Here is a 24,927-nt window from a genome sequence, read left to right as displayed (position 1 = left end):
GGTCGCCATTGAGAAGTGAAAACCCTACTTAAATGTTCTCGAATGATAGCGGTCTCGCCGTGTGATTTTTGGGCCTGAGAGCCGTGTCGCGTCGCGAAGTGTTGCTAATGAGTGTAAGGCGTGCGATGGAGAAGCCATGACGCATCCGTCGCATCAAACGAACGGCGCCAGCCTGGAGGACTGCCACACGAATTTCTTCGCACTGGTGAGTGACTCCAAATCCTTCCTTAGCCGCGTATATATGACCCTGCTCTCTTACCTTATTCATCATCATTGGTCTCTTTCGTGCTTCGTTATCATACTACTCGAGGTCCTGCACTTTTATACCCGTCATTGACTATCCTATCACCCGTCATCGTTTTTCTCTCTCCCTCCCCCCCCTTTTTCTCTACGTCGCGAAGTCGCCGTTCTCAACGACTGATTTACAATCTCGTCCGTTATTCTCACTCTTTTCTACTCCAAATCATCGCTATCGCAACTACCGAAGATCTGCGGCGACAGAAATGATCGTCGGCCGGCGTCTCGCATTCTCGTGCTCTTCTTCCGCAATCATGATTCCTTCCGTACAAGAAATCGAGATATCCTTTGGCAATCGAATCTTCGTTGTGTTAACCTATATATCGAGACAGGAATTCCCCTCTGCAGTACTACTCGATCGAACATCGACTTCTCTCCCCCCCTCTTCCTCCCTCTCTTTACCTATTTATCTCTCTTTCTCTCGTATATCCCATCTCGTAACGCATCGCATTATCCTCTCTTTCTCTCTCTCTCTCTCTCTCTCTCTCTCTCTCTCTCTCTCTCTCTCTCTCTCTTTCTCTCTCTATCTATCTCTTTCTCTCCCTACATAACATACGCCCTTACATATATGCTACCTCTCTTTTCTCTATCGACATAAGAGCGTGTCCTCGTCGAGAAGAAGTGTGTACTTCTTCAGACGCACGTACGAGTATATATATACATGTATACACTTTTACGTATAAGTATGGCAGATACATGTCATTCGTACGTGTACGACCGTCAGAACGAAAAAGAAAGATTGGGAGTTTGTTTTGTACGATAGGATGTAATGTCGCTTTCGGTCAATTTTTGGGTGTTGTCGTCGTTATTGTTCTAAAAGTTAATGTGTAATGAATTATTTCGATATTCTTTTACTTCGGATTTTTCTTATTTTTCATCGTATTGCTAAGATATTGCATCGTATTGTTGCGTTAGAGTAGGAATTCCATTTTCTATAATAAAAAAGGGAGAAACTCCTCTAATCTTTAATGAAAAACTACCAAGGATGCCGGGAAAGCAGCAACCACTATTGTTACTTTAGTTGCTACGTTTGTATTTTTTGCTTTTGTTTTGCTTTCTTTGCAGCTTTGGATAACGAAAATAACGAGATGTAGGAAGATGTAGTCGAGTAGAAGCTAAAGTTCGAGCAGTCGCTACGATCGTCTTAGAAAGAACGAAAACTGTGTCAGTCCGTTGTGTTGTTCCCCTGTGCTTCTCGAAAGTCCGTAACGCTTCCCCTCTTGCGTGCCAACGTCTCTCGAAACACCTAGGAATCCCTCCTTACTGTTGAGATATACCATGAATCTCGCTCGTTTCTGCAATCGTACGCGCGAAACTCTTCGCGTCTTTCTACGCTCTATGTATGGTATGTGTATATATGCGTGTATGTTACATTATGTATTTCATATATACACATATATATATAAAAACTTATGCATATATATGACTCCGTGTGTGTTACTTTCTGGGCCTTTTCTCCTCTCTCTCTCTCTCTCTCTCTATATATATATATATATATATATATATATATATATATATATCACAAAATGCATGTAACTTTTCGTGATAAGCGTGCGCGCACGAGGGTCTCAATCTCTTTCTGTTCCTGGCCCTCCCTCTACGACTCAACTAGCTTTGCACATACAGGGTGCAAGATAAATAGAGACAGTGGTGTACGCACCACTAGTGCGCGCGCGCGCGTGCCAAGGTAGTTACATCGATGTCGTCCTCGTCGCGTCGTTCTGCTCCTCCTCCTTCAGCTCCTCCTCATCGTGCGTGCCGTGCATGACACCGAGGAAAGAGAACAGACGCAACACATTTTTCTTATATTCATGGCATATACCAATACACAACATGCAGCTCGATCGAATATCTCTCTCTCTTTTCCTCTCCCCCTTTTCTTTTGTTTTCTCATGAAATATTGTCCGTGTGTTTCTTTATCTTACTACGAATCTTTGATCGTTCGATCGACAAAGATTTTTGCTTTGATGAGAGGGATAGAAAGGAAAGATGTTGGGAGAGAGAGAAGGATAAGACTCGCCCAGTTCTTGTCATCTTTATTTGTTTATGTCTTTCGATCCATGAGACAACCCAGAAGTTAATGAATTTTCGTTTAAAACTATTTCGGCATCGTCCTGAATTTCTTCGTGTATATCTAAAAAACGCACGAAAAAAGTGAGGTTATGTCAGATGTCATTGACGAGTACGGGACTCGTTTTTTAAGAGATATCAAATTGGAAGTTGTAGCAATTTCATATATAAGAATTATTTTGAATGACAATGATGAGTAGAATATTAGGCTTGATTTCTTTGTATTCTATAAGATTGTTTATATTGTAACATATTAGGAATGCTTCTGTTGGTCAGATTAAGACACATTTTAATCATTGTGATATAGAAGCATAATTGTGAGTAATCGTGAAATGAGTACATCGACTCATTACCATTTATTTATTTTGCGATCTATAAATAGAATCAAAACACGATTTGTGATTATATTTTCGAGGATATATAAATTATTGTTTAATCGCATACATAATCTTTATCAAGTAACATTCGGTCCATTGCGTATTCTCATCCGTCGATCCGTCGAAAAAGAAACTGGAAGAGAAACACAGGGAAACGTGAAATAGTTGAATTATAATTATCAATTAGAACATTAGTTCTGGTTACGTTGTAAAAGATTTATTAATAACCTTCTTTCCCTACATTAGATACTAGATATATTTCTATAGTACGTTAGATACATTTTGTAAACGCTGTCATTAAGAAGATAGTATAAAATCGTTAAACAGTAAAGTAAACATTTTTATCGATAAATTTCATATTGTTCGTTGTTCGTGAATTTTCCAATGAACCAAATCAAGAGAAACTCGTTGCTACGTAGTCAAAGAACGAAGCAAAATCTTATCGTAGTTTATAAAAAAAACGATTATAATGTAAAATGTAAGTTAATGTATTTTCATTTTTATATCACGGACTCAACGTGATACATTCTTAAATAATTTTTCAGTGAGGGTGAAATCAAGAAAAATTCGTTGCTATGTAGTAAAAGAAGTGAATAAAATCTTTTATTGTAGTTCATAAGTGATATGTATGTACGCAAGTTAATGTATTTTCATTTTTGTATTACGTAACATACATTTCTAAAAACATTGTTACAATTTATCAAAATATAATCGAATAGCGGCAGAATCGTTATAAACATGGCTGCCAGACCATTCAACAAGAGCGTAGATAGTACGATTTTTTATCGATTTTCTAGTGTCATTTAGTTCAGATAATAAATTCTTTTATCGAAATCTGTAAACTTATAATCAACTGATTCCATAATTTTGTTGCATCGAGAGTAGAGATAGTTTGCCTCTGGGTACTTTATATGAACGACCGGTAAACAAGTAGATATAACGTTCTATTCTTTAGCGGTCGTGGACGAGACCGTGCTCTGCTTTCGTCTCGACTTCTCCCACAGCTTTCCCTTCTAGAAGTTCGTTAACTCGATCTTTCTCTTTCTAATCGTCTGCATTCTCAACTCCAAAACGAAACCATTCCTTTTGAGCACGATAACAATAAATACATCTTTTAAAATTCTTTTTTTATACTATTAGTTCGATTTTATTCCTTGACTCAAAAAAAAATATTTATATTTATTTATCCTATATTTATTACAGTTTAATTTTACTTTGTTCGTTCGTTATAAGCGTATCGTATACTAACTTTAATGACAAATTATAGGAGAATGACAGTGACATAAACAAAAGCGAATACATACGAATACATAATTCTAAATGTATATATTTAACAAAAATCCAGCAACGTTTTATTCAATATATATACCACATAACAATAAAGGTTACTTCTTCCTTGGTCTTTACCGTATATATTTTATATATTATTTCGTCAATGAAGATTCCCCAACAGTGATTGAGCACCACTGAATCGGCGGCTCGAAGACCGGTGCGCAGGCGTAATCGTTTTACCGTCATGTAAACAAATGAGCGAGTGCCGAGGGAAAGCGCATGCGTGGCGCTTCTCTAGCCGCCGTTTTCGAGGTTCTCAACTTTCCTCTAACGTAAGGATACGCGTTTTACGCTTACTACGACTCATTTTACGGATTAGGTAACGTTTCGTTTCTTTACCATGCATTCTTCTTCAATATATGTTCTCTTATAATTATTTATGTAATGAGAAAAAGAGTCACGAGTCATTCAATCAATCGATCGAAAAGCGGACATTCACGATTATAAAAATATTAAAATAAATTTTATCTATAGTTAGGTTATTGCTCTCAAACGTTTGAACTTTTCGTTTGACTCTTCGTGAAATCAGAAATTTCTGCAGGATAGATATGCAGACAGACAGACAGAGATGGTGGGAAGGAGAGAGGAGAGAGAGAGAGAGAGAGAGAGAGAGAGAGAGAGAGAGAGAGAGAGAGAGAGAGAGAGAGAGGAGGTTAGCGTTCGTAGGATCGCCGTCCAGTGATCTTCGAAAGAGAAGAGTGGGGAATAGGTACGTTCAGTGGTGGGCGCGCTTCACAAGGATGGAACGAGAGAGGCACATAGGGGTTCCCCAAGTTGAACCCACGCGGGCGGCCTTGCACGTCGCCTTGCTTGTATTGATCAGCAAAGCTTGACAGGTCCGTAGCGCTACAGGGCGCTTTCGACGTTTTTGTGGGATTAGAATAAATTAATATTTGCGAATTTTGGGAAAAAATGACTTGGATGTTTAGGAAAAACTCGAAAATACGGGATGTAATTTAAAGAACGAAGCAAAACTTCGTTTAATGAAAGAACGTCTCGTCCATCGTTCTATGGTATCGATCGAAACATGAATTATTTCTGTCGGTCTATAAACTAACACGTGGGATATTTGTATATAACCTTATATAGAAAAATCAATATATGTATATACATATGTATGTAAATAAACATCATGGATTTTTTTTTGTTACATTGTAAATCAAATATTTTTAAGAAATATAGGTTTGGTGTTAATTGTTTACCCAACAAACATTCACCTATTTCCTCATAAAGAATACTTAGTATCTTGATACATACTTTTCTGAGAAGGAATGGGGGCTGTATTACGATCACAAATGTTTCCTTATCTCTATAAAAAAAATAGTTGATTTAATATATCGTTTTCTTTTTCTTTCTTTTTTCCTTTTTTTGTTCCTTTTTTTAGACGGACCTCTGCGGTATAAAATGGAGGAAGCTTGTGTGGGGCGAAGTGGCCGGCGGTTTCGGGGGTACCCCACTCGAAGATCCGGTACTGTCGAGCTTCTCGCGTTGCCTTGCGGGTGACATTCTCTGCGTGTGGCGGCGGGTCGCCGCCACGCCGGCTGCCTCCGCCGGCGGCCCGGCAACCGCCTCTGGACCCGGCCCTGGCATCTTCGAACTGGGCATCGCGCCCTCTCCAGCTCCTCCACCACTCTCTCTGACTGCAGCCAAGGAACTCTGGATCTTCTGGTACGGCGAGGAACCCGATCTTTCTGGTCTCGTCTCGCCAGAGCTCATCGCTTGCGGTGAGTGTTTTCATTCGTTCATGTGATACTATCCGTCACCATCATCATCACCCAATGTCAATCCTTTGTCGTTCATTTAAACAGAGAAAAGAACTCGTCATGGGGTCGAGTCCAGTAAACAAATTTCGTTCTGAAATGTCTTACAGGCGATACAACATCATTGGACGAGTATTGGATATATCTACTAAGATAATTTTCTCTTAAAAAATCATAAAATTTATTACAAATGATTTAGGATATCAAGAACTTGTTTATGTTGGCTAATTATTAATAGAAATATTGAAAGGAACAAGGCAGCAGAACAATAGACCTTATTATGATGTATTTCGTGATGAGTCGATGTTAAAAAAATGAAGTACTTATAAAAATGATCTGATGTTTCATTTTATTAACAAAAGCAAAGTATCACGCAATATGTAGTTAGTTAATTGGAAAGCTATAGAGAATGAGTTTCGAATATTTTCTATCAGTGTCAAAAAACAAGGTAATACAATGTTGGTTCCTTTAAAGGACTTCCTTCCTTTTTAAAACATTTTTTTTATAATTCATTTAAATTATATTGAATGTTTCGTTACTTTAACTAGATCAATTCGTAGACTATTTGTTTAGAAAGTGTTACGCTGCACAATGATTTGAAAGTCACTTTCTGGAGAAAAAGAGTCCTACGATGAGATTCTCGGAAGTTTTCATTTGAAGCAAAGGTGAAAAATATAATTTAGCATGATGATAGACAACGGTGTTCTTCTTTAAGTTCTTCGAAATAGATTGACAATGAGAAAAATGAACAATTGAATTTCGTCGATATATTTATTGATATATTTATTTGATTAAATAAATTTATTCTCCTTAAAATGAAGAATCAAAACGTATATTCAACCGGTGAATAGTTTGAAAAGACGTTAATGATATTATTTTGTATCATATTTATTTTTAAAAAAATTTCATTTACGGTTTGCAAAACATATGATGAGGAAAGCGATGATAGATGTGAGGGAAGAGGAAAGGAAATGATTACAAAAAGCAAAAAAAAAGAAGGAAAAGAAGAATGGTTAGGATTGGAAGGAAGGCAAGCGTAAAAGAATTTGAATTTTCGCATTGATGTATATAGTATGTAACTTGCGAATTAAGTGACACGACTAATTCGCGTTATAACCTTGCAGTACTTCTATCTTGACGAGAGAGAAGGTAGACACACGTTGAAAGAAAGCGGTAATATCGAGCAACGGAGCGGCGTTGTGAGCATCGTGTGCTCTCTTCGGCATGGGGTCGCTGAACCATGCACTTGTCTTGTAGCTTGTTGCGACGCAACCTATAGATCCACCGTTGCGTACCGTGCGCGGGATTACTCGAATCGTGAAACTGTAAACCGTTAAGCCTAAAACACCGCCCCTTATTTCTTCTATCCTTTCGTTCGAACTCTTTTGCAATTATTCATCGTTCATAAATTCACGAAAATTCATGAGAGTAATTCAAACCTTTGAATTTCGAATTATAGTTCGTGCCAACGAACTTTTCGTTTAACAGAATAATAAAAATTCGTTTTGAAATATAACAAAAAATCGTAAAGGCTTGACTGCAAGATATACTACAAGTTGGACATATTTTGTATTTACACTTTAATTATTCAATCAGAGTTACATATTTGTCGAATTACGAATCTATGAGTTTTATCTTCTGAATCATATTCTTTATATCTATTATAATAATATCGAGAATTATCGACGATTGAATAACATCTAATAATTATAGGTAGTATAGATGATTTTATAACAAAAAATAAATGCTGAGCTAGGAGCGAACGCGTGCAGCATTACAAAGTAAAAGGAGTCGAGGCGCGGTACCGGAGACGAGTTCGAAGCCTGTCAAGCGATTGAAGTGAAAGCGATATTTACACGTAAAAGTTAGCGTATAGTGTCGCCATAAATAATCAATATCGCTTCAATGTTATATGATGGAAGTATTCATATTTTGTAAAATAACAACAATATAATGTTTATATAGATATCTCATTATTGCTCTTTAAATTTAATTTGAAAATAAATATGGAGATTGTAAATTAAATTCGTATTTGTAGCTTTACATACAATAATAGTCGCAAATCACACTCTTTGGCTTTGTTAATCATATACAGAACTAATAATCTGTTATCGTTTATTACAGAAAGTGAGCAAGGATCGTGGGAAAGTGGTTTGTCGTACGAATGCCGGTCTCTTCTCTTTAAAGCTCTTCATAATTTGATCGAACGGTGCTTACTATCACGTGACTTTGTTCGATTAGGAAAGTGGTTTGTCCAACCATATGATGGCTTTGAAAAACATCGTTGTAGCAGGTACATGTTTATATTGTCATTGAATATAATGTTCATGTTACATTTGTAAACGCTTTCGACCAGTCTTCATTGAATATTATTTTTCGTTTCTCATTTTGCAGCAGTCACTTGTCATTCTCGTTTGCATTTTTCGTGCATGGTGAAAGCACTGTATGTGCAAGCGTGGATGTTAGACAACATCCTGCAGTGCGACATCTTACTAGGGCATGTTTGCAGCGCACTCAAACATCTCAATCTGGTGTTAAGGGTAAATATAAAGAAAAAAAATTATTTATGAAATTGGTACACAGATTTTATTTAAGATTTTCTTGTCACAGTGATCTTGGCTCCTTATGGATTGGCAGGAACTTTAACAGGCCAAGTTGGACGTATGGATAGTCAACTTCTCGAAGAATGGAAACATTTCTATCCAATTAATAGTAATAACACGGAAACAGGACTGCCACCACTTGTGGAAGTTCTTGTTGGCGGTGTACGCATGCGTTATCCTTCCTGTTATGTATTAGTTACGGATATGGATGATACACCATCGGGAGCTCCACTGTCACCACCAAATAGTCCTATTAGTTGTGAAAATACTTTTGCAACTGAACAAGATTTTGGAGCTGCTACAGAATTACCAGAACGCGTATGGGCAGAATGTACTTTAAGCTCACCAGTATCTGCTTCCAAGACCGAATCTTCCACAGAACTTGGAACCTGGACATTTGTTGAACCAATGCAAAAGGCTTCCTGTACTTGCTCAAAGTAAGTAAAATAATTCTTTAATTGCATATGATAAATTTACCAATAAAGGCAATAAAGTGATATGTCATTTTAGTTATATATGCATTTCCATGCGTATTATGATTTATAAACTAATCGTTTATAAAAACATGTATCAATAATATGATACCTTCGTTTGTTTCTTTATTCAATTTTATGCGGTATAAATTATATTTATAATGAACTTGAATCTTATTAAACTTGTGACAGTCCAACATATATCGACATATATGAAGAAAGTAATACAATTTTGCATATTAGAATTTGAGTAAATCTATAAATGATTATTATATCTATTTTTAATAAATTAGATATGAAGAAAATATATTACTAATAGATCGATTATTTTTATAACAAATCAATGTTATAAAATATGTGTGATTCTACATAGTTATTATTCGTATGATATCAAAGGTGTACTGTTGTTTTAAATGTATCTTTAGGATTTATTTGAAGCATGACTTACACTAGTCGGTTCTGTTATATTGACTGTGTCAGTATTATACAATATAATACACAAAGTAATATTTATTCATCATTTTTTAAATCTACACTATATATGATCAATGGAAAAGGTTGAAAATTTTTGTATTAATAATATGAGTAAATATAAGAGAGTGTAAAAGAGCGAGTAAATATAATAAGTATATAATAGAGGGTTTCTCATGGTTTTTTAATTAAATTCTTTTTTTCTTTTTTAAAGAATTCTTTTATTTTTAAAGAGTTTGTTTATTTTTATAACACTTTCAAATTAATCAAAAACAAGTTTAATTCTTAATTTAGTAAAAAAGTATTACTTTGTGTATACTGATAAACAAATTTAAATAACTGTGAATTACAAGTATACTTGACAATGTCAATGATAGAGCCATTTCTATTTGCATGTTAGAGCATAATTTATAAAACGTAGATCGTGGAAATGTTAAAATGCAGATAGTAGTTTTGAATGGCTGCTTCTGCAATGTGTGCATGTAAGATAAAGCTCTTTGAAAGGGCTTAAGTGCAACTTTTACCTGTTCAAGTAAATTTACATTTTTATAAAATTATATACAGGATAAAGAAATATATGATAGATGTTTATAAATTCTTTTATATACATATTTCGGATTGTACATATCAGGAAATTTTCTGGTAACATAAAAAAAATAAATATTAAATAATAAACATTTTTTCAAATTTCTGATATTATGGTATCGATTCAGCGTATAAGGTATAACTTTTTGATACAAGTTATGCTTCAGGACACTATGGAACCAATGAGATCATAATATATCTCTAAAGGAAAGAAACAAGATGTTAAACACATCGGTTGCAGGTATACCAACCCCGGGGGTTGGAAGGGCCTGGCCTCCTCACAGGTTCAGAGGGAGAGAGTAGATAAAGGTGGACGGAGGGTCGTACCGTTTCATCGACGCTCTACCACCCAGTGGGATGCTTGCCCCTCTGTCCCTGCTAGTGCCCCCAGGTGGGTAATTTCTGCCCCGATATACAGAAATCTATGCTGTATCATATTATCGTGCACTACAATAATTGCATATGGTCGGAAGAGACCATAACATCATCCTTGAATTCACTGCTTCCATCAACTCTGTCATATATATATGTATATGTATATGTATATGTATATGTATATGTATATGTATATGTATATGTATATGTATATGTATATGTATATAATATGTATATATATACGTATGTATATATAATCATACAAGTAACAGAATTTAATGCACTATAATACAATAATTGATTTCATACGACGATTGCTTTTCTTCAGGCATGTGTGTTAATTTTAGCACTCAAATCATAACTAATATGCTGAAACTGGATACTCTCAATATATCATCTTTTTAATAATATGGAAGAGGCAGTTTTCCCCGAAAAAAAAATTGTATCATTGTTTAGAAGGTTAGCATATTTTTTTTTATATAAACATATTGTGAAAATATATGAAAATGGGCATACAAAATAAATCAATTAGTAAGTACACACATTCACAGCAAAAGCAAAACGAATTGGATATAAAGCCTTTTTTCTTTTTTCTTTTTTCTTTTTTTTTTCTTTTTTTTCTTTTTTTTTCTTTTTTTTTTCTAATGTATTTGTGATTTAATTTTATGGACTTTATTTGTCTTGAAATAAATGAGGTTTTCATGTAAAAATTTTATATTCTTTGTACCTATTCATCATGCACTGAATTGCATATACTCTATTCGCATGGCTTGCTATAATAGTATTATATATATAATTTATACTTGAGTGTTCATACATGAACTCTTCGATCATTTAATTATAACGTATTCGATTTTTTAATACATTTCTTTCTTTTTTAGATACTTTATTTGTAAAAATGTAACATCTGCATGGTTATTAGTATATCATATGCATGTTGCTAACAAAATATGAAATTAACTCATCATTAAATTTTTTATATAATTTCCATTATATATCATATACATACTATTAATATATAGGCAATAGATACATTAACATATTATGTTTTAACATGCTTCAATCCATTGTTTGTTTTAAATGCAAAATATTTTAAGTGTTGACGTTAAATCATCCCGTCTGTGTATGTATATATAAAGATAATAATTTTGTAATTATTTATAATCTCTAAAACATGTAATACTGCATAGAGATATGAACTTATAGGAAAAATAATTGTAAAAAAAGAGAAATCAAAAGATATTTATGACATTGTTTTTTTATATTTTTTTGGAAAGTTATATTTTCTTTACATTAATCATTATATTTATTCTTAAAATAAAATAGGTCCGTACTGAGCAGAGTAGAAGCACCAAGTACACCACCAGAAGGACCACCATCTTATTCAAGAGGTCCACCTACTGGAGGAGATTGCCTACCAGTTCCATCAGTGGGATCACCAGGCTCGCCAGCACCATCTCCACTTCCAACCCCACATTCTGAGCCTGCATCTGTTCCACCAGCAGAACCAACGATGCCTACACTCAGCCCACAACCACCACCCAGTCACACAAACACTGCCCCTCCTTTAACTCCATCACAAGGTCCAAAATCGGCATCTTCTGCATGTAATAATCAGGCACATAGTCCTTTACCTGGGCAAACATTAAAACGACCAATCTTAGCCTCTAGAGAATATGAAGGTGCTCTTTTAGAAGATGAACAACCTTTGTCTTGGCTTTATGATTATTCAACACAAGAAGCTTGGCTCAACCATCCTGTCAAGCGTTTTAAAGGTCCAACAAGTGGTCCAACTAATGTTCGAAGTAACACTTTGTATCCACCAATGAATTTGCAAGCTTTACAACCTCAAGCACCAAAACTAGAAATCAAACAGGAACCAAACGTAACAACTGTATGTGTTCTAATTATATGATTTTTTAAATAATATTTATCGTCGCAAATTCATTATTTTATTTATTTAATGTCGTATAGAGTGATTGTATCGGAAGAAGATCGGATCCATATGAATTCGATGCAATGGGAGAAGAGAATAATACAAATGTCGATGGATTAAGGCGGCAAAGAGATGATCCACCTAAACCAGGATCTTTATTTACTAGTGAAGGTCTTCAAGCATCTTATAAGGATTTGGAACAGATTTTTGATAATTCTGATCCTGACACTTCAAGTGACGAGACTGTAAGTATATTTTGTTTTTCTACATAATTATAATTTAGTCATTGTATCTTATGAGAAAATATTGAAAATTGTTTCAGAACTTAAATCAGCTTCAAGTACAAACACCACCTGGTTCTAATAAATCGGGTGGTATGCACGAAGAAACAAGGATAGACGGTACAAATAAGCATAACAATCGTGGTGTAGGAGTATTACGACCAGAAGAACTGTCCAAAATGTTTCCAACACCACCGTCTTTGGAGCATAATCCAGTAGCTTCGCCATGTCAGTTAAACGATCCGCTTACGGACCAAACCGATCTCTCCGTTCCGCAACGTCCACTCAGGCATCTCCCGGATATCTATCCTAATATGGGATCTCCGCAAGAGGAACCAATCGATGATTGGTCATACGTGTTCAAGCCAGCTCCCATCTGCAAGATGGTTGGTTCTTCCAAATATGCTCCACTTACAAATCTACCTAGCCAGTCCCTTCCACCCGTTACACTGCCATCGCACTGCGTGTACAGACCTTCCTGGCAGTGTAGTTCGACTTCCATCAATTCGGAAAAACCTCTTCCACCGTCTAGACCCGGATCCGTTCAACAACAACCTTGTCCACCAAGTCCAGCGCCATTAGGCGCTCCATATCGTACGACTACTCTTCCGGGTAGGCCACCGCCACCACCATATGACCAACCGAGCCCAGCTACTTCCACAACATCTTCATATTTAAATAAAAATTTAAACAGTATCGAGGCAGACACACCGGGGCCAACTCGTGCACCGGAATCTAATTCTCTTGTGGTGAACATACTGTTGGGTGATACAGCATTGAATATTTTCCGTGATCATAACTTCGATAGTTGCAGTCTATGTGTATGTAATGCAGGTCCGAAAGTTGTTGGTAATATAAAAGGTGCCGATGCAGGTGTTTATCTAACGAACTCTTGGGGAAATGGTAGTGCTCTGATTCAAGATGACGATCAAATTAGGTGCAGCTGTGGTTTTAGTGCTGTGGTAAATAGGCGACTAGCTCATAAAGCAGGATTATTTTATGAAGACGAAATGGAAATAACGGGAATTGCTGAGGATCCAGCGGAAAAAAAGAAAGGATCGCTTGCTGCACTTGCATGCGGTGGAGGTAAATCACCTGAAGGATTAGATATTATTCCCCCGAATGTCTTGGAATTACTTCGAGAGCAATGCTTGCTAGTACAGAGTTCTGCGAGCAGTCTTTACAGAGCGGCAAGAATTTACGCTAGCATGAAAAGTTATCCAATGCTCGCACCAACGGTGAATACTCTAGAATTTAATGATGGCAATGAGGTATCACTCGCAGCATTAGATCAGGGAAAGATCGATAGTACACATAGTGAAAGAACTAATCGTGTTAATGGCATACATCGTTGGGTCTTTCTCAGAGCTCGCGGTCCTCAGTGTAGCGGTGATATTGTGCGAATGATGAGAGCCCTACAGCCGCTCCTGCAAGATGCCGTACAGAAAAAGTGTACTACTAGAATGTGGGAAGCACCTTACACTGTTGCTGGACCTCTTACTTGGAGGCAATTTCATCGTTTGGCTGGACGTGGAACGGACGATCGATGTGAACCACAACCGATACCTGCACTGGTTGTAGGATATGATAGAGATTGGTTATCGTTATCACCTTATGCTCTTGGTTATTGGGAGAAACTTTTGTTAGAACCTTACGCTGGCCCGAGGGATATTGCTTATGTTGTGGTTGCACCAGATAGCGATTGTGTAGTCAATAAAGTCAAGTCATTTTTCCGTGAGCTTTCAACAACTTACGAAGTACGTAAAAGTTGTTTTCTAAATCTATCAAAAAATTATTCTTATATGTGTGTAATAATGTTAAAATGAATACATGATATACTATGATATATATTTGTCCTTTTTCGTTGTTAGATTTGTCGATTAGGGAGACACACTCCCATTTCAAAGGTATTACGCGATGGGATTCTTCGTGTTGGTAAATCAGCAGCACAAAAATTAGCAAAGCAACCGATTGACGAATGGTTTAAATTTCTCGGTGAAAATCGAATAGGAGAGTTATTGCGATTGTATGCTCAAGTATGTAATCATCGTCTGGCACCATATTTAACACAGGTTATACAAGATCGAAGTTTATTAGATCCTGGTGATACTCAATTACCAAATAAACAACAGCAGCAACAACAGCAACAACAGCAAACCACTGCTCCTGTTACTGATACAATGCCAGCAACGCCTGACGTGATGACAACAAAGCCAGAATCTGTTGGTATGTATACAATTTATTAGAAATATTCGTAATTTAATCATATTTTATCACGATAAAATTGTTATCATAACAATATCTGCAGAAAGTGAAAACCCAAGAAGCGAAACTCCCTCAAATACATCAAATCCAAATCCAAATATCGGCAATACTACACCGACTTCGCAAATGTCTACTGGAAATTCCACAACGACAATAGGTCCTGACGAAGAGGAAGTTGAACCGCCGGCTGTTGTTGTTTATTTAGTTGAACCATTCTCTTTAGGAGGACCTGAAGATTCTGATCGGCGACGGCTTGCTATATTAGCCCTATTACGAGCGTATTCTGCTGCAGTGAATAGCATGCCTGAAAATATTAGATCTAACATAAATGTTCAGGTAATAAATGTTGCATATAGTATCGAATGACAAAAATAGATAATGCCTGATTACTTCAAGAATTACATTAATTAAACTGTACTTTTACATTCTTTATTTGTAGTTAATATCACTGGAAAGTATAATGGAATTAGGTCGCGCAAGAGAAAGAAGAAAGATACAAGATGAAATGAGAGCTTTGGCTTTAAATGTGTTTCTACAAGGACGTCGTTTGCTGAATCATAATTCCACGGTAAAGAGTCTTACTGGTTTTGGTACCGCAGCCGCCGCAGATCTATTCCTGAAAAGTAAAGATGTAAGGCTTCATATTGTTTAAAGCTTCTCTTCGCTTTCGATTGTATAACACGTTTCGAAACTTTTAACGAAAGTAGTAATGAATAAGAAAAGCTTTGAATCAATCATTTTCAGTCATATAGTAATACTCTTGCAACTCCACATCAGGAACGGAACAAAGCACCGTACCGACTGTACGCACCAGCCTATGTATTGGCTCCTCTACGAGCAAAAAGCGAAGCGCCGGAATCATTTGGAATTGCTGGACCAGAGGAGTGTGCTGTATTGTATTTGAGTTATTGCCTCAGTGAAGATCAATCCTGGTTATTGGCCGTGGCAACGGACGATCGAGGAGAGATCTTTGAAACTGCTACCATTAATATTGATATACCTAATAGAAAACGAAGAAAACGTGCCTCTGCCAGAAGAATTGGATTACAAAAACTTATGGACTTTATCCTTGGTGTGATGTCTCAAGGTGTAAGTATCCAAACAAGATGAATGTCTTGTTTCATGCTTTTCTTTTCCTCGTTTAGAACGTAGGACTTTTTTCTAGGTGCAACCGTGGAGATTAGTTGTAGGTCGTGTTGGACGTATAGGACATGGAGAATTGAAAGGCTGGAGTTGGCTGCTTTCTAGAAAAGCTCTTTTGAAAGCTTCGAAACATTTGAAAGAAATATGTGGACAGTGTAGTCTTTTATACCCATCAGCAGCGCCCTGTGTACTCAGCGCATGTTTAGTATCTCTAGAACCTGATTCTACTCTCAGATTGATGGCTGATCAATTTACACCCGATGAAAGATTTAGCCAAGCATCAGTAAACTGCCAATTATCCACACCACAAGATGTTACATGTACTCATATTCTTGTCTTTCCTACGTCGGCTACTACTCAGGTAACTGGAGGGAAATTTGTTTATGAGAAATTGATTTCTTTTCCACATTTCGTATAGTTGATATTATTTATTATATTGACTTTATTTATAGTCATCCCAGACTGCCTTTCAAGAACAACATATAAATGGACCAGAATTAGGAGATGATGAATTATTTTCTGCTTTGAATGATGATATGCCAGAAGCCATGGAAGGCATGGGAGATTTCAATGACATTTTCAATGTATGGCCTGAGGCAGGTGCAGGTGGTGGTCAAAGTCCTAGTGGAAGTCCTCATCGGCCTGAAGGATCCCCATTAGGAGGAGACGGTGGGGGTTCTGGATTAGGCAATCATGATGGACCAGGTAGTCCGTTTCAATGCAGTAATACATCCAGAGTAAGTAAATAAATATACGTTCTACTAACTTTAAGTTAACATTTCCTATTTTATATCTATGCGTTTTATTATTAAAATATCATATTATAGGTAGCCGTTGCAGAACAATCAGAAGAAGTTGGTACACTTTTACAACAACCACTTGCTCTTGGTTATTTAGTTTCTACTGCACCAACAGGACGAATGCCACCATGGTTTTGGGCAGCTTGTCCGCATCTTGAGGGAGTTTGTCCAGTTTTTTTGAAAAATGCTTTACATCTTCACAGTCCCTCAATTCAGCAAAATAGTGACGACCTCTTACAACAACAAAGTGCACTCACTGCTCATCCACTTGATTCACAATATACCACCGATGTACTCAGGTTTATATCAGATATTCGATATAGAACTTGTATATATGTATATTATATAAAAAAGCTTTCGTTAATTCGTCGATTATTATTTTGTTAATTTTTAGGTATGTTCTGGAGGGATATAATGCATTATCATGGCTCGCAATGGATGCAAATACCAAGGATCGATTATCTTGTTTACCGGTGCATGTACAGGCGCTCATGCAGCTCTACCACGCAGCGGCAGCTCTCGTCTGACCCTCACCCTCTCCCTTTATAGTGCAGCATGTGCACCTCTCTCACGCATTTCTTATTATAATATCATTTGGGGCTTTACGAGAGCAATTGGTTCCATATGGGCAATTTCTCTCATGCATTAGGAATGTAGATATCGTTCGAATACTGGGAACGGTTTTTCGACCAGTTGTTAATGAAACCATAGTACGAAGGAATGCGGCTTTGTTACAAGGAATATTTAAAGAATGATATAGAGTAATGCATTATAAATAACAGATCGTAAACAACAGGCCGAATAATCCACAGCATGATAAGTCCCTTTACAATTTTCTATTATAGCCCACAGATGAAATAGATTTGTAATTTATGTTTACAAATGTGATAAAAAAAAGAAAAAACAAAGAAATTATAAAATCAATGTGACCATGCCAGCAATGATAATATTTATGCAAAAAAATAACATGTGTGTTGTTTGTAAAGGAGCGTATTAATGTGAATAAAGAAGCGTGAAGGAATGAGAAAGAGAGGATATATAAGGAAGATAATTTGCAAAAGCGCCTCTCTGCTGATGATAGATAGTTCAATTATAAATCAGAAGAATCTCTAGAATGTTATGTAACCAAGTTTTTAATTGTAAATTGAATTTTGTACAAAGTTTTTATTAGTAATAACGACGAAGTAATATAAAATGATATTACGTTGTTTTTTAATTTTATATAGATAATATAAAATGGAAGGGAGAACTTCGTTTTTATAATGCCTCGTATAAGCCCCTGGCGTGAGATAAAATATGACAATTATATATTATGCTCGCGCGGAATTGGGTCGCTGTTATCATGTTTCCTAGACCCATTAGCGCAGATTTTCGATGCTGTTTGACAAATTTTATTCGAATTAGGTGACCTCTGATATATTATACATACATTATAGTGTAAAATATTGTTTTTAAATAATTTATGAAGTGAGATATCGCCGAGATTAGATAATTGAATGAGAGGGGGAGAAAAAAGAATGTTTACGAACATAAAGAAATGTGTGTATGTGATTTGCGCGCGCGCGTATGTATGTATGTATGATTGTGTGAACGAAACAAAAGAGAGAGAATGCGAGAGAATGTCTTCTTTTGCAGCTAAAAAGACAAAGAGAGAATATGGGGCTCGTTGAGTGGAGCCATGGTGGCCAATTGCGTCAGTCGCATAGTACAAATATGACTTGTACATAGAAACCTTACTCCCTAACTAATTGGTTAATTTACTCACGCCCACACTCACACTGTATCTATAGTATTTATTACCTGGGTAGCAATGTCATTATTGGGATTATTTTATTATTATTATTATTATTATTATTATTATTATTATTATTATTATTATTATTATTATTATTATTATTAATTATTAATTATTATTAATTAATTATTATTATTATTATTATTATTATTATTATTATTATTATTATTATTATTATTATTATTATTATTATAATTATTATTATATTACGAAATATAGTTTTATGTGTATATATCTATACATACATACATACATATATATATATATATATATTATATATATATTCAATATACGTGTTTTAAATTTATATAGCAAGCATAGTGGAAGCGTGCCTTGTTAAATGTTCTCTAATGTTCTAAAGTTTAATTATTGTACTGATATTCATAAGTTGTGTGCGCAAGTACATGTGATAACATATCGGTGACCAAAATATTACACAATCTATGAAAAATTGTATAAAAGATGTTCGCAAGCTTTTTTTCCATATTATCCGATGTAATACATAAATGATTAATGAGCTTCTAGAAAGGTGCCTATATCTTGAGTGAGTTATTTTTTACACACAAGGATAGTGTTACCATTAAAAACAAGGTCTTATTTCTTATGGCATGTATATTCACATTAGGTATACATCTTTCAGTTCATACATTAGATAATAATTACAATATGTTACCATGTTATGTAACAATATGGTACGCTTAACACGATCCCTAAGAGTGTACCAACTTGAATAAAATTTTGGACTGAAGGATTAGCAAATTTCTGCTATGCTTGCAATATATACCTATCCTCATTCTTATACTATGTTCAATGTATAAACAACCAAAATGTACGTGTGTATCCTGTACATGCGATTCTTCCTGTCAATCAAAAATTATAAATCAAAAATTATAATATTTTTTTAATTTAGAGTGACCTCATTCAGTTGAAGCCTATAATAAATTTATTTTATTTTCCTATCACCAGCATAAGCTGCACATATGCAAATAGTAATTTTCAATTCTTATATATAAAAAATGATTTTATGATATTTACTTTGTTATTTTAGCATGATATTGTGTGGATATATGTGTACACCTTGATTATTTGCACATTGGACATAGTCCAAGGCAGCAAACATAATAAAATTGATAGTGACGAGGTTAACAATGAGACTAGAACGTAAAGCATAGTAATGAGACTAGCAACAAGCAAGCATTCACAGCAATGGTGTATTGTGGCACTAATCTATTAAGTTGTGCTTTTATAGAAAATTTTTATGATACTTTATTGAGATCTCTTAATTAATCTAGTAATCTAGTCTCCTAAATCATGCTTACTAGTAATACTTTCAACAAAGTATATTTCCTTTTTTATTTGGTTAATGGCCTCATCTCTATTTTTATTCATTGTGTTTGCAGCCTTCGCTTATATGGTTATACTTGATGCAACAACGTACACGTATTTAACAATTTACATTCGCTGTTAAAAACAGAATAGAACAAATCAAAATAAAAAGAAATATATTTAAATTTTATTCATTTAATATAAAGAACAACACGTCATTGCATCTTGTACAACTGTAAATTTTAATAGGACCACAATTTCCTGATATTGAAATTACATTCGTATAAACGTGTTAATATGACGAAGTATAATTTATCACATGTTTTTATATTCTATATAATGTTCTATACTATTCATGCTATCAACTTGTTCAAATTGATGCTTGGAACAGACTAGCAATGCATATAGGAATATATATATATATATATATATATATATATATATTTTTTTTTTTTTTTTTTCATATATTCTAATTTTGATAAAGTACAGACTAGTATTCGGTTAATGTATATGGCATTTCTGGCAAAGGATTCTCTAAGCCATGGTTAATGCCATATGGTCTTAAATGATATATTAAATATTCAAGAACATACATCATATTCGGCGAGACATAATGAAATGATATCGCACTATCAGAACAGCAGTCGAGTCCATCTTTGGTGTCATAATAGATGTATTTCCAATACCAAAAACTTTTATCCACATGATTAGGTATCAAATGATGCTCTGGCACAAATGGAAAGAACCTTCCACGACCATGCGAGTCTCTAGTATCCATCGCGCGAACACCAATTTTTTCTAGACACTTTCCCATTTCAACATCCTCTGCACCACCATTATCAGCACGACACTTGGTTTCGTCAGGAAGACCTTCAGTTACAAATTTACGAAGACCTTCTTTGCTAACTACGTATCCAGCACCTCCACTCATATATCCTTGCTTTACAAAAGGTTTGAATCTACATCCAAAATACAATGGCATATTTGGGTTGTAAGACAATAGCATGTAACGTAGATTCTCAACCACAACGTACCTGGAATTGTCGATTACATATGTGTTTAACCAAAATATTCAATATGAAATATGTTATTCTCTCTAATCTTAAAATATGAATCACAATTGTGATATATAGATATAATTTATAATATAAAATATTTTTATGGAATGAAAGTAAATGAAGGTGAATTCACAAATTTTACTAACGTATCATCGTCAGCCTTCATGAACCAATCTACTTGATCTTTGTACTTTTCATAAGCATATTTAAATGCTTCTTTGGTTTTAGCCCACAGATTATCTCTGCCTTCTTTTACTGGCAGTACTACAGTGGGTAAACTTAGATCTGGAAAGAATTAGATATTATATAAATATATTATAATTTTATTTTATAAAAATTGTTCTCTCATAAAAGAAGCTTTGAAATCATCCCTAGTGAAATAGATTTTTATATATTTAATTTAATTGCACTTGTTGCATAGAAATTGTTCTCTCATAAAAGAAGCTTTGAAATCATCCCTACTGAAATAGATTTTTATACATTTAATTTACTTGCACTTGTTGCATAGAAGTTATATATAATGGATTATTGTTACAGAGATGAATTGTTGTTATACAACAGATAAATATTGAAATGAAGAAAAAAGAAATAAGATAAAGTAAAACAAAATAGTTATATCATTTTTAATATTTCATTATATACCTTCTGCAGAACTCATGAATAAAAGAATATTACAGCGTTTTCCCCATGTGGCTTTTACATGCCGAGCCTTGCTTTGATGATTTTTGGGGCCAGTCATAATCCAACAAAGAACACGAACTTTCTTTGCTAATACTTGCGCTACCTTATCTTCTCCTTTATGAAAATCTTCATTATCACTATGAAATTTCACTTCTATCTCAGGCCCTATCTAAGGTAATATACAAAATATATGTCTGTCATACTTTAATAATATATTTAAATAATGACATAGAACAAATGATTAAAGTATAAAAAAGTAATACCTCTGGCTCGAGTTCTGAATAATGATGCGGATCCCTTATCAGAGCAGAACTACCAGGAATTCGTGTAAATATATTAGATACTTCTCCAGTAGAAGAAAAAAGGAGGCATGCTGTTAAAAAGCCAATGATTGTGCCAACTGAGAGAGTTATTACAAAACGGCGTCCACTTCGTCCACCTAAACACAAAGTTTTCTAATTGTTCATTTTATACATTATATAAATACAATAATTAATTTTATATGTTGTTTAAAATATATTAACATTATTGGATAATGAAAATCTTCATTGAATACTAAAGTATAGATAAATAATAAACAATATATATTTACCATCAAAACTTGGAAATCGTTGCTGAACCATGATATTAAATAAAAGAGTTGATTATCTTAATAAAGAGATAAGCATTGCATATATTCTGCACAGCATTTGATAATATTTATTTTTTCTCCTTGTACAATAGTTTATTTACTGATTATTTAATGATTATATAAAATCATTATGTTTTGCTCGTTTATAATTATCTGGAATATTTTGTAAATAACACATACAATTACTAATTATTGAAACACTTTTTTTTAGTCATTATAACATAGTTCAAAGTTAAAACACAGTTATTATATTCTCATAAAATAAATAAATAAATAAATAAATAAATAAATAAAATGCGTACATTTCTTCAGTTTTGAAATTTTTGCAAATTTTGATAATATTCTATAATGTAAAAGAAAAAAAAAAAAAAAAAAAATGAGAAAAGAATGTTAATCGTTGGTTCTGTCGGCTTATCTTATCTAGCCTACTTATGATATGACTTTGTTACTTTATTACTACACCATTCCACGCGTTTTCATGCCTTCCCTTCCGTCTCAAATTTTTGCTCCCGTCACAATATTTTTTAGTACGTATACTCGATGTCACATCATTATTTACATTGAATAGTAACGATAGTATTATACTTTTAAATAAATATTATAATTAATAATATTATTAAAATAATATTTAAAATAAATATTATAAAAAATATTTTTAAAAATAATTCTATAAATTATATCGTCCAGTGCAAAAAGTTAAAAATACTGAAAAATTACAGAATTCTGATTCTCGTAATATTTTTGGATGAATGGAGATAATCAATGTTAGGACAAGTATTTTCTTATCAAATGTTTAAATACTTCAAACGTATAACTTTTACAAATTTCCATTTACTACTATACTATCTTATCACTGTGGTGATAAGTTTGATTATATGTATATATTCTTCTTATTTTTTTTAATGTACTATATTGCTCTGATATTGTAAACTACACAATAAAATTTTACATTATATGACTACAAATACACTTACCTTCTAATAATAGTTTATGTTTTAATATTTATTAAAATAATATATAAATACTACGTATTTGCTGAGAAAATTCAATGTATTATAGATTATTTACATGCAATAAATAGCACATATTAAATCTTTATTGAAAATAGATATCAAATTTTCTACTATACTCTTTCATTTTGTGGAAGAATACATTTATCTTCCATTCTTTTATATTGATAAAATAGCTGATATTCATTTGTTTTAACAATAAACTGTTTTATTCCGAAGATCTATATAACTATTATAAATATATTATTTTAAATTATATTATTTTTGTTGTACATTTATTGAGTTATCAAATTACCAAAAAATGATATATAATTAAATTTTAATAATAATAGAATTTATTTTTATAAAATAATACGGTATATACCATAGTTCTTTTCACTAATACAGCATACAACAAAACTTTTACCTGATTAAGCATACAATTGTGCTTATTCTAGCAGAATCCATTGCTTAACTATGTGAAATATTACCAATATACAAGTAAAGGTAAAATATAAGCTTCCATATATAAATAGTTTTGTATATGTGCATTATTAATATGTTACGTATAATTTCTCTTATGCAATATAATGCTTGTATTCACATACATACAATATAATTTATGTTGTTCATATATGTTTAACGCAAGGTCATGCATGGACAGCTGAATGCATATGTGCACAAATGCATTAGCAGTGAGCAAATGTAACTAAAGGGAGATGACTCAGCTGATTTTGCAACATGCACTAGAACATATTTATATATATATATACACATTTTACTGTTGCTAAATAAATTTTCATTGTTATTAATTCAATTTTATAATTTTTCTTAGTAGAAATTGTGTGTGTGTATACATATATATATATATATATATATATATATATATATATATATATATACACATACACACACACACACATACACACACACACACGAAAATGTATCAAAGATTTGTCAATTAATTAAACTATAATTTTTACTACCTTTTTCACATTAAAGACATACATCAATAATGTTTATCACACAATTATGAACATTAAAAGTCTATATTAAAATTGTTTACAATCTTATTATTATGAAGTATTAAAAAAATGATTATATTACAAATTATAAGGTAATTTATGAGCATAATTAAAATATACGTACCATATTAAAGTGTTTACACATTATGCTAATCAATCGGTCCATAGTGATTTGATTTATGATCATTCAATTGTATCCACTCAGGTACACGGACTTATTTCATGAGAGAAGTTAATAAAAAAAGACATGTTTTTCTATATTTTCAATGGCGAATGAAGAGCACCATAATCACAAAAATGTTTACCTCGCTGCATGATTCTTGATGTGACGTGACAATAATACTGAAATTAATATTGCATTTGTATACATTGCATGCACTTTACTCGTTCTGATTCTTATATACATTGTACACTTATATTCGCATTAAAATTTTCGAATATTTATTACATAATACAAAATATAGATGTTTATCATTATTTTTATTGAAAAATAAAATTATTATAGAATAAAACCAACGAACAAAGAAATAACCAACTTATGCCCACCGTCGCAAGCATCTGCCGGCAACTATTAAATCTATATCGAAAACATTGACAAAATGAATGAAAGACTAGAGAGGTTTCTTCTGTTATAATTTAGACGTCTTTTTTCAT

General features: G+C 33.6%; 2 protein-coding genes across 11 annotated transcripts; one reads left to right on the top strand and one right to left on the bottom strand.

Annotated features, from left to right (window-relative positions):
- The first annotated feature begins 68 nt into the window (after window positions 1–68).
- Window positions 69–18,629, top strand: skd (mediator complex subunit skuld). Of its 5 annotated transcripts, none has more exons than XM_085660422.1 (17): window positions 69–205; window positions 5,461–5,800; window positions 7,961–8,129; window positions 8,234–8,376; window positions 8,447–8,876; window positions 10,210–10,359; window positions 11,670–12,237; window positions 12,318–12,524; window positions 12,602–14,317; window positions 14,432–14,786; window positions 14,869–15,161; window positions 15,265–15,456; window positions 15,603–15,914; window positions 15,991–16,329; window positions 16,421–16,705; window positions 16,796–17,067; window positions 17,163–18,629. In XM_085660422.1, the coding sequence occupies exons 1-17, from the start codon at window positions 137–139 to the stop codon at window positions 17,293–17,295; spliced, it is 5,973 nt and encodes a 1,990-aa protein (XP_085516548.1). In that variant the 5' UTR covers window positions 69–136; the 3' UTR covers window positions 17,296–18,629. The 5 variants fall into 5 exon arrangements, with proteins under 5 accessions (XP_085516548.1, XP_085516547.1, XP_035739199.1 ...); XM_085660421.1 differs by having other exon boundaries at window positions 15,570–15,914; XM_035883306.2 differs by having other exon boundaries at window positions 8,231–8,376.
- A 197-nt stretch (window positions 18,630–18,826) lies between these two features.
- On the bottom strand, window positions 18,827–24,863 carry C1GalTA (Glycoprotein-N-acetylgalactosamine 3-beta-galactosyltransferase 1). 6 transcript variants are annotated; one of them, XM_085660424.1, is made up of 8 exons: window positions 24,579–24,846; window positions 24,398–24,487; window positions 23,676–23,994; window positions 22,221–22,412; window positions 21,892–22,067; window positions 21,590–21,797; window positions 21,094–21,232; window positions 18,827–20,923 (listed from the first exon to the last, which is right to left on the bottom strand). In XM_085660424.1, exons 4-8 carry the CDS (start codon window positions 22,249–22,251, stop codon window positions 20,380–20,382), a joined length of 1,098 nt encoding a protein of 365 aa, XP_085516550.1. In that variant the 5' UTR covers window positions 22,252–22,412; window positions 23,676–23,994; window positions 24,398–24,487; window positions 24,579–24,846; the 3' UTR covers window positions 18,827–20,379. The 6 variants fall into 6 exon arrangements, with proteins under 6 accessions (XP_085516550.1, XP_035739166.1, XP_035739168.1 ...); XM_035883273.2 differs by lacking the exon at window positions 23,676–23,994 and having other exon boundaries at window positions 24,398–24,615; window positions 24,810–24,863; XM_035883275.2 differs by lacking the exon at window positions 23,676–23,994 and having other exon boundaries at window positions 24,398–24,615; window positions 24,795–24,859.
- Between the last annotated feature and the right edge of the window lie 64 nt (window positions 24,864–24,927).

Source organism: Vespa mandarinia, chromosome 11, assembly GCF_050613455.1.
Source record: "Vespa mandarinia isolate Hongniang chromosome 11, ASM5061345v1, whole genome shotgun sequence".
Taxonomy (NCBI): domain Eukaryota; kingdom Metazoa; phylum Arthropoda; class Insecta; order Hymenoptera; family Vespidae; genus Vespa; species Vespa mandarinia.
The sequence above is the reverse complement of the archived record's forward strand: the minus strand, read 5'-3'. Positions and strand labels throughout refer to the sequence as shown.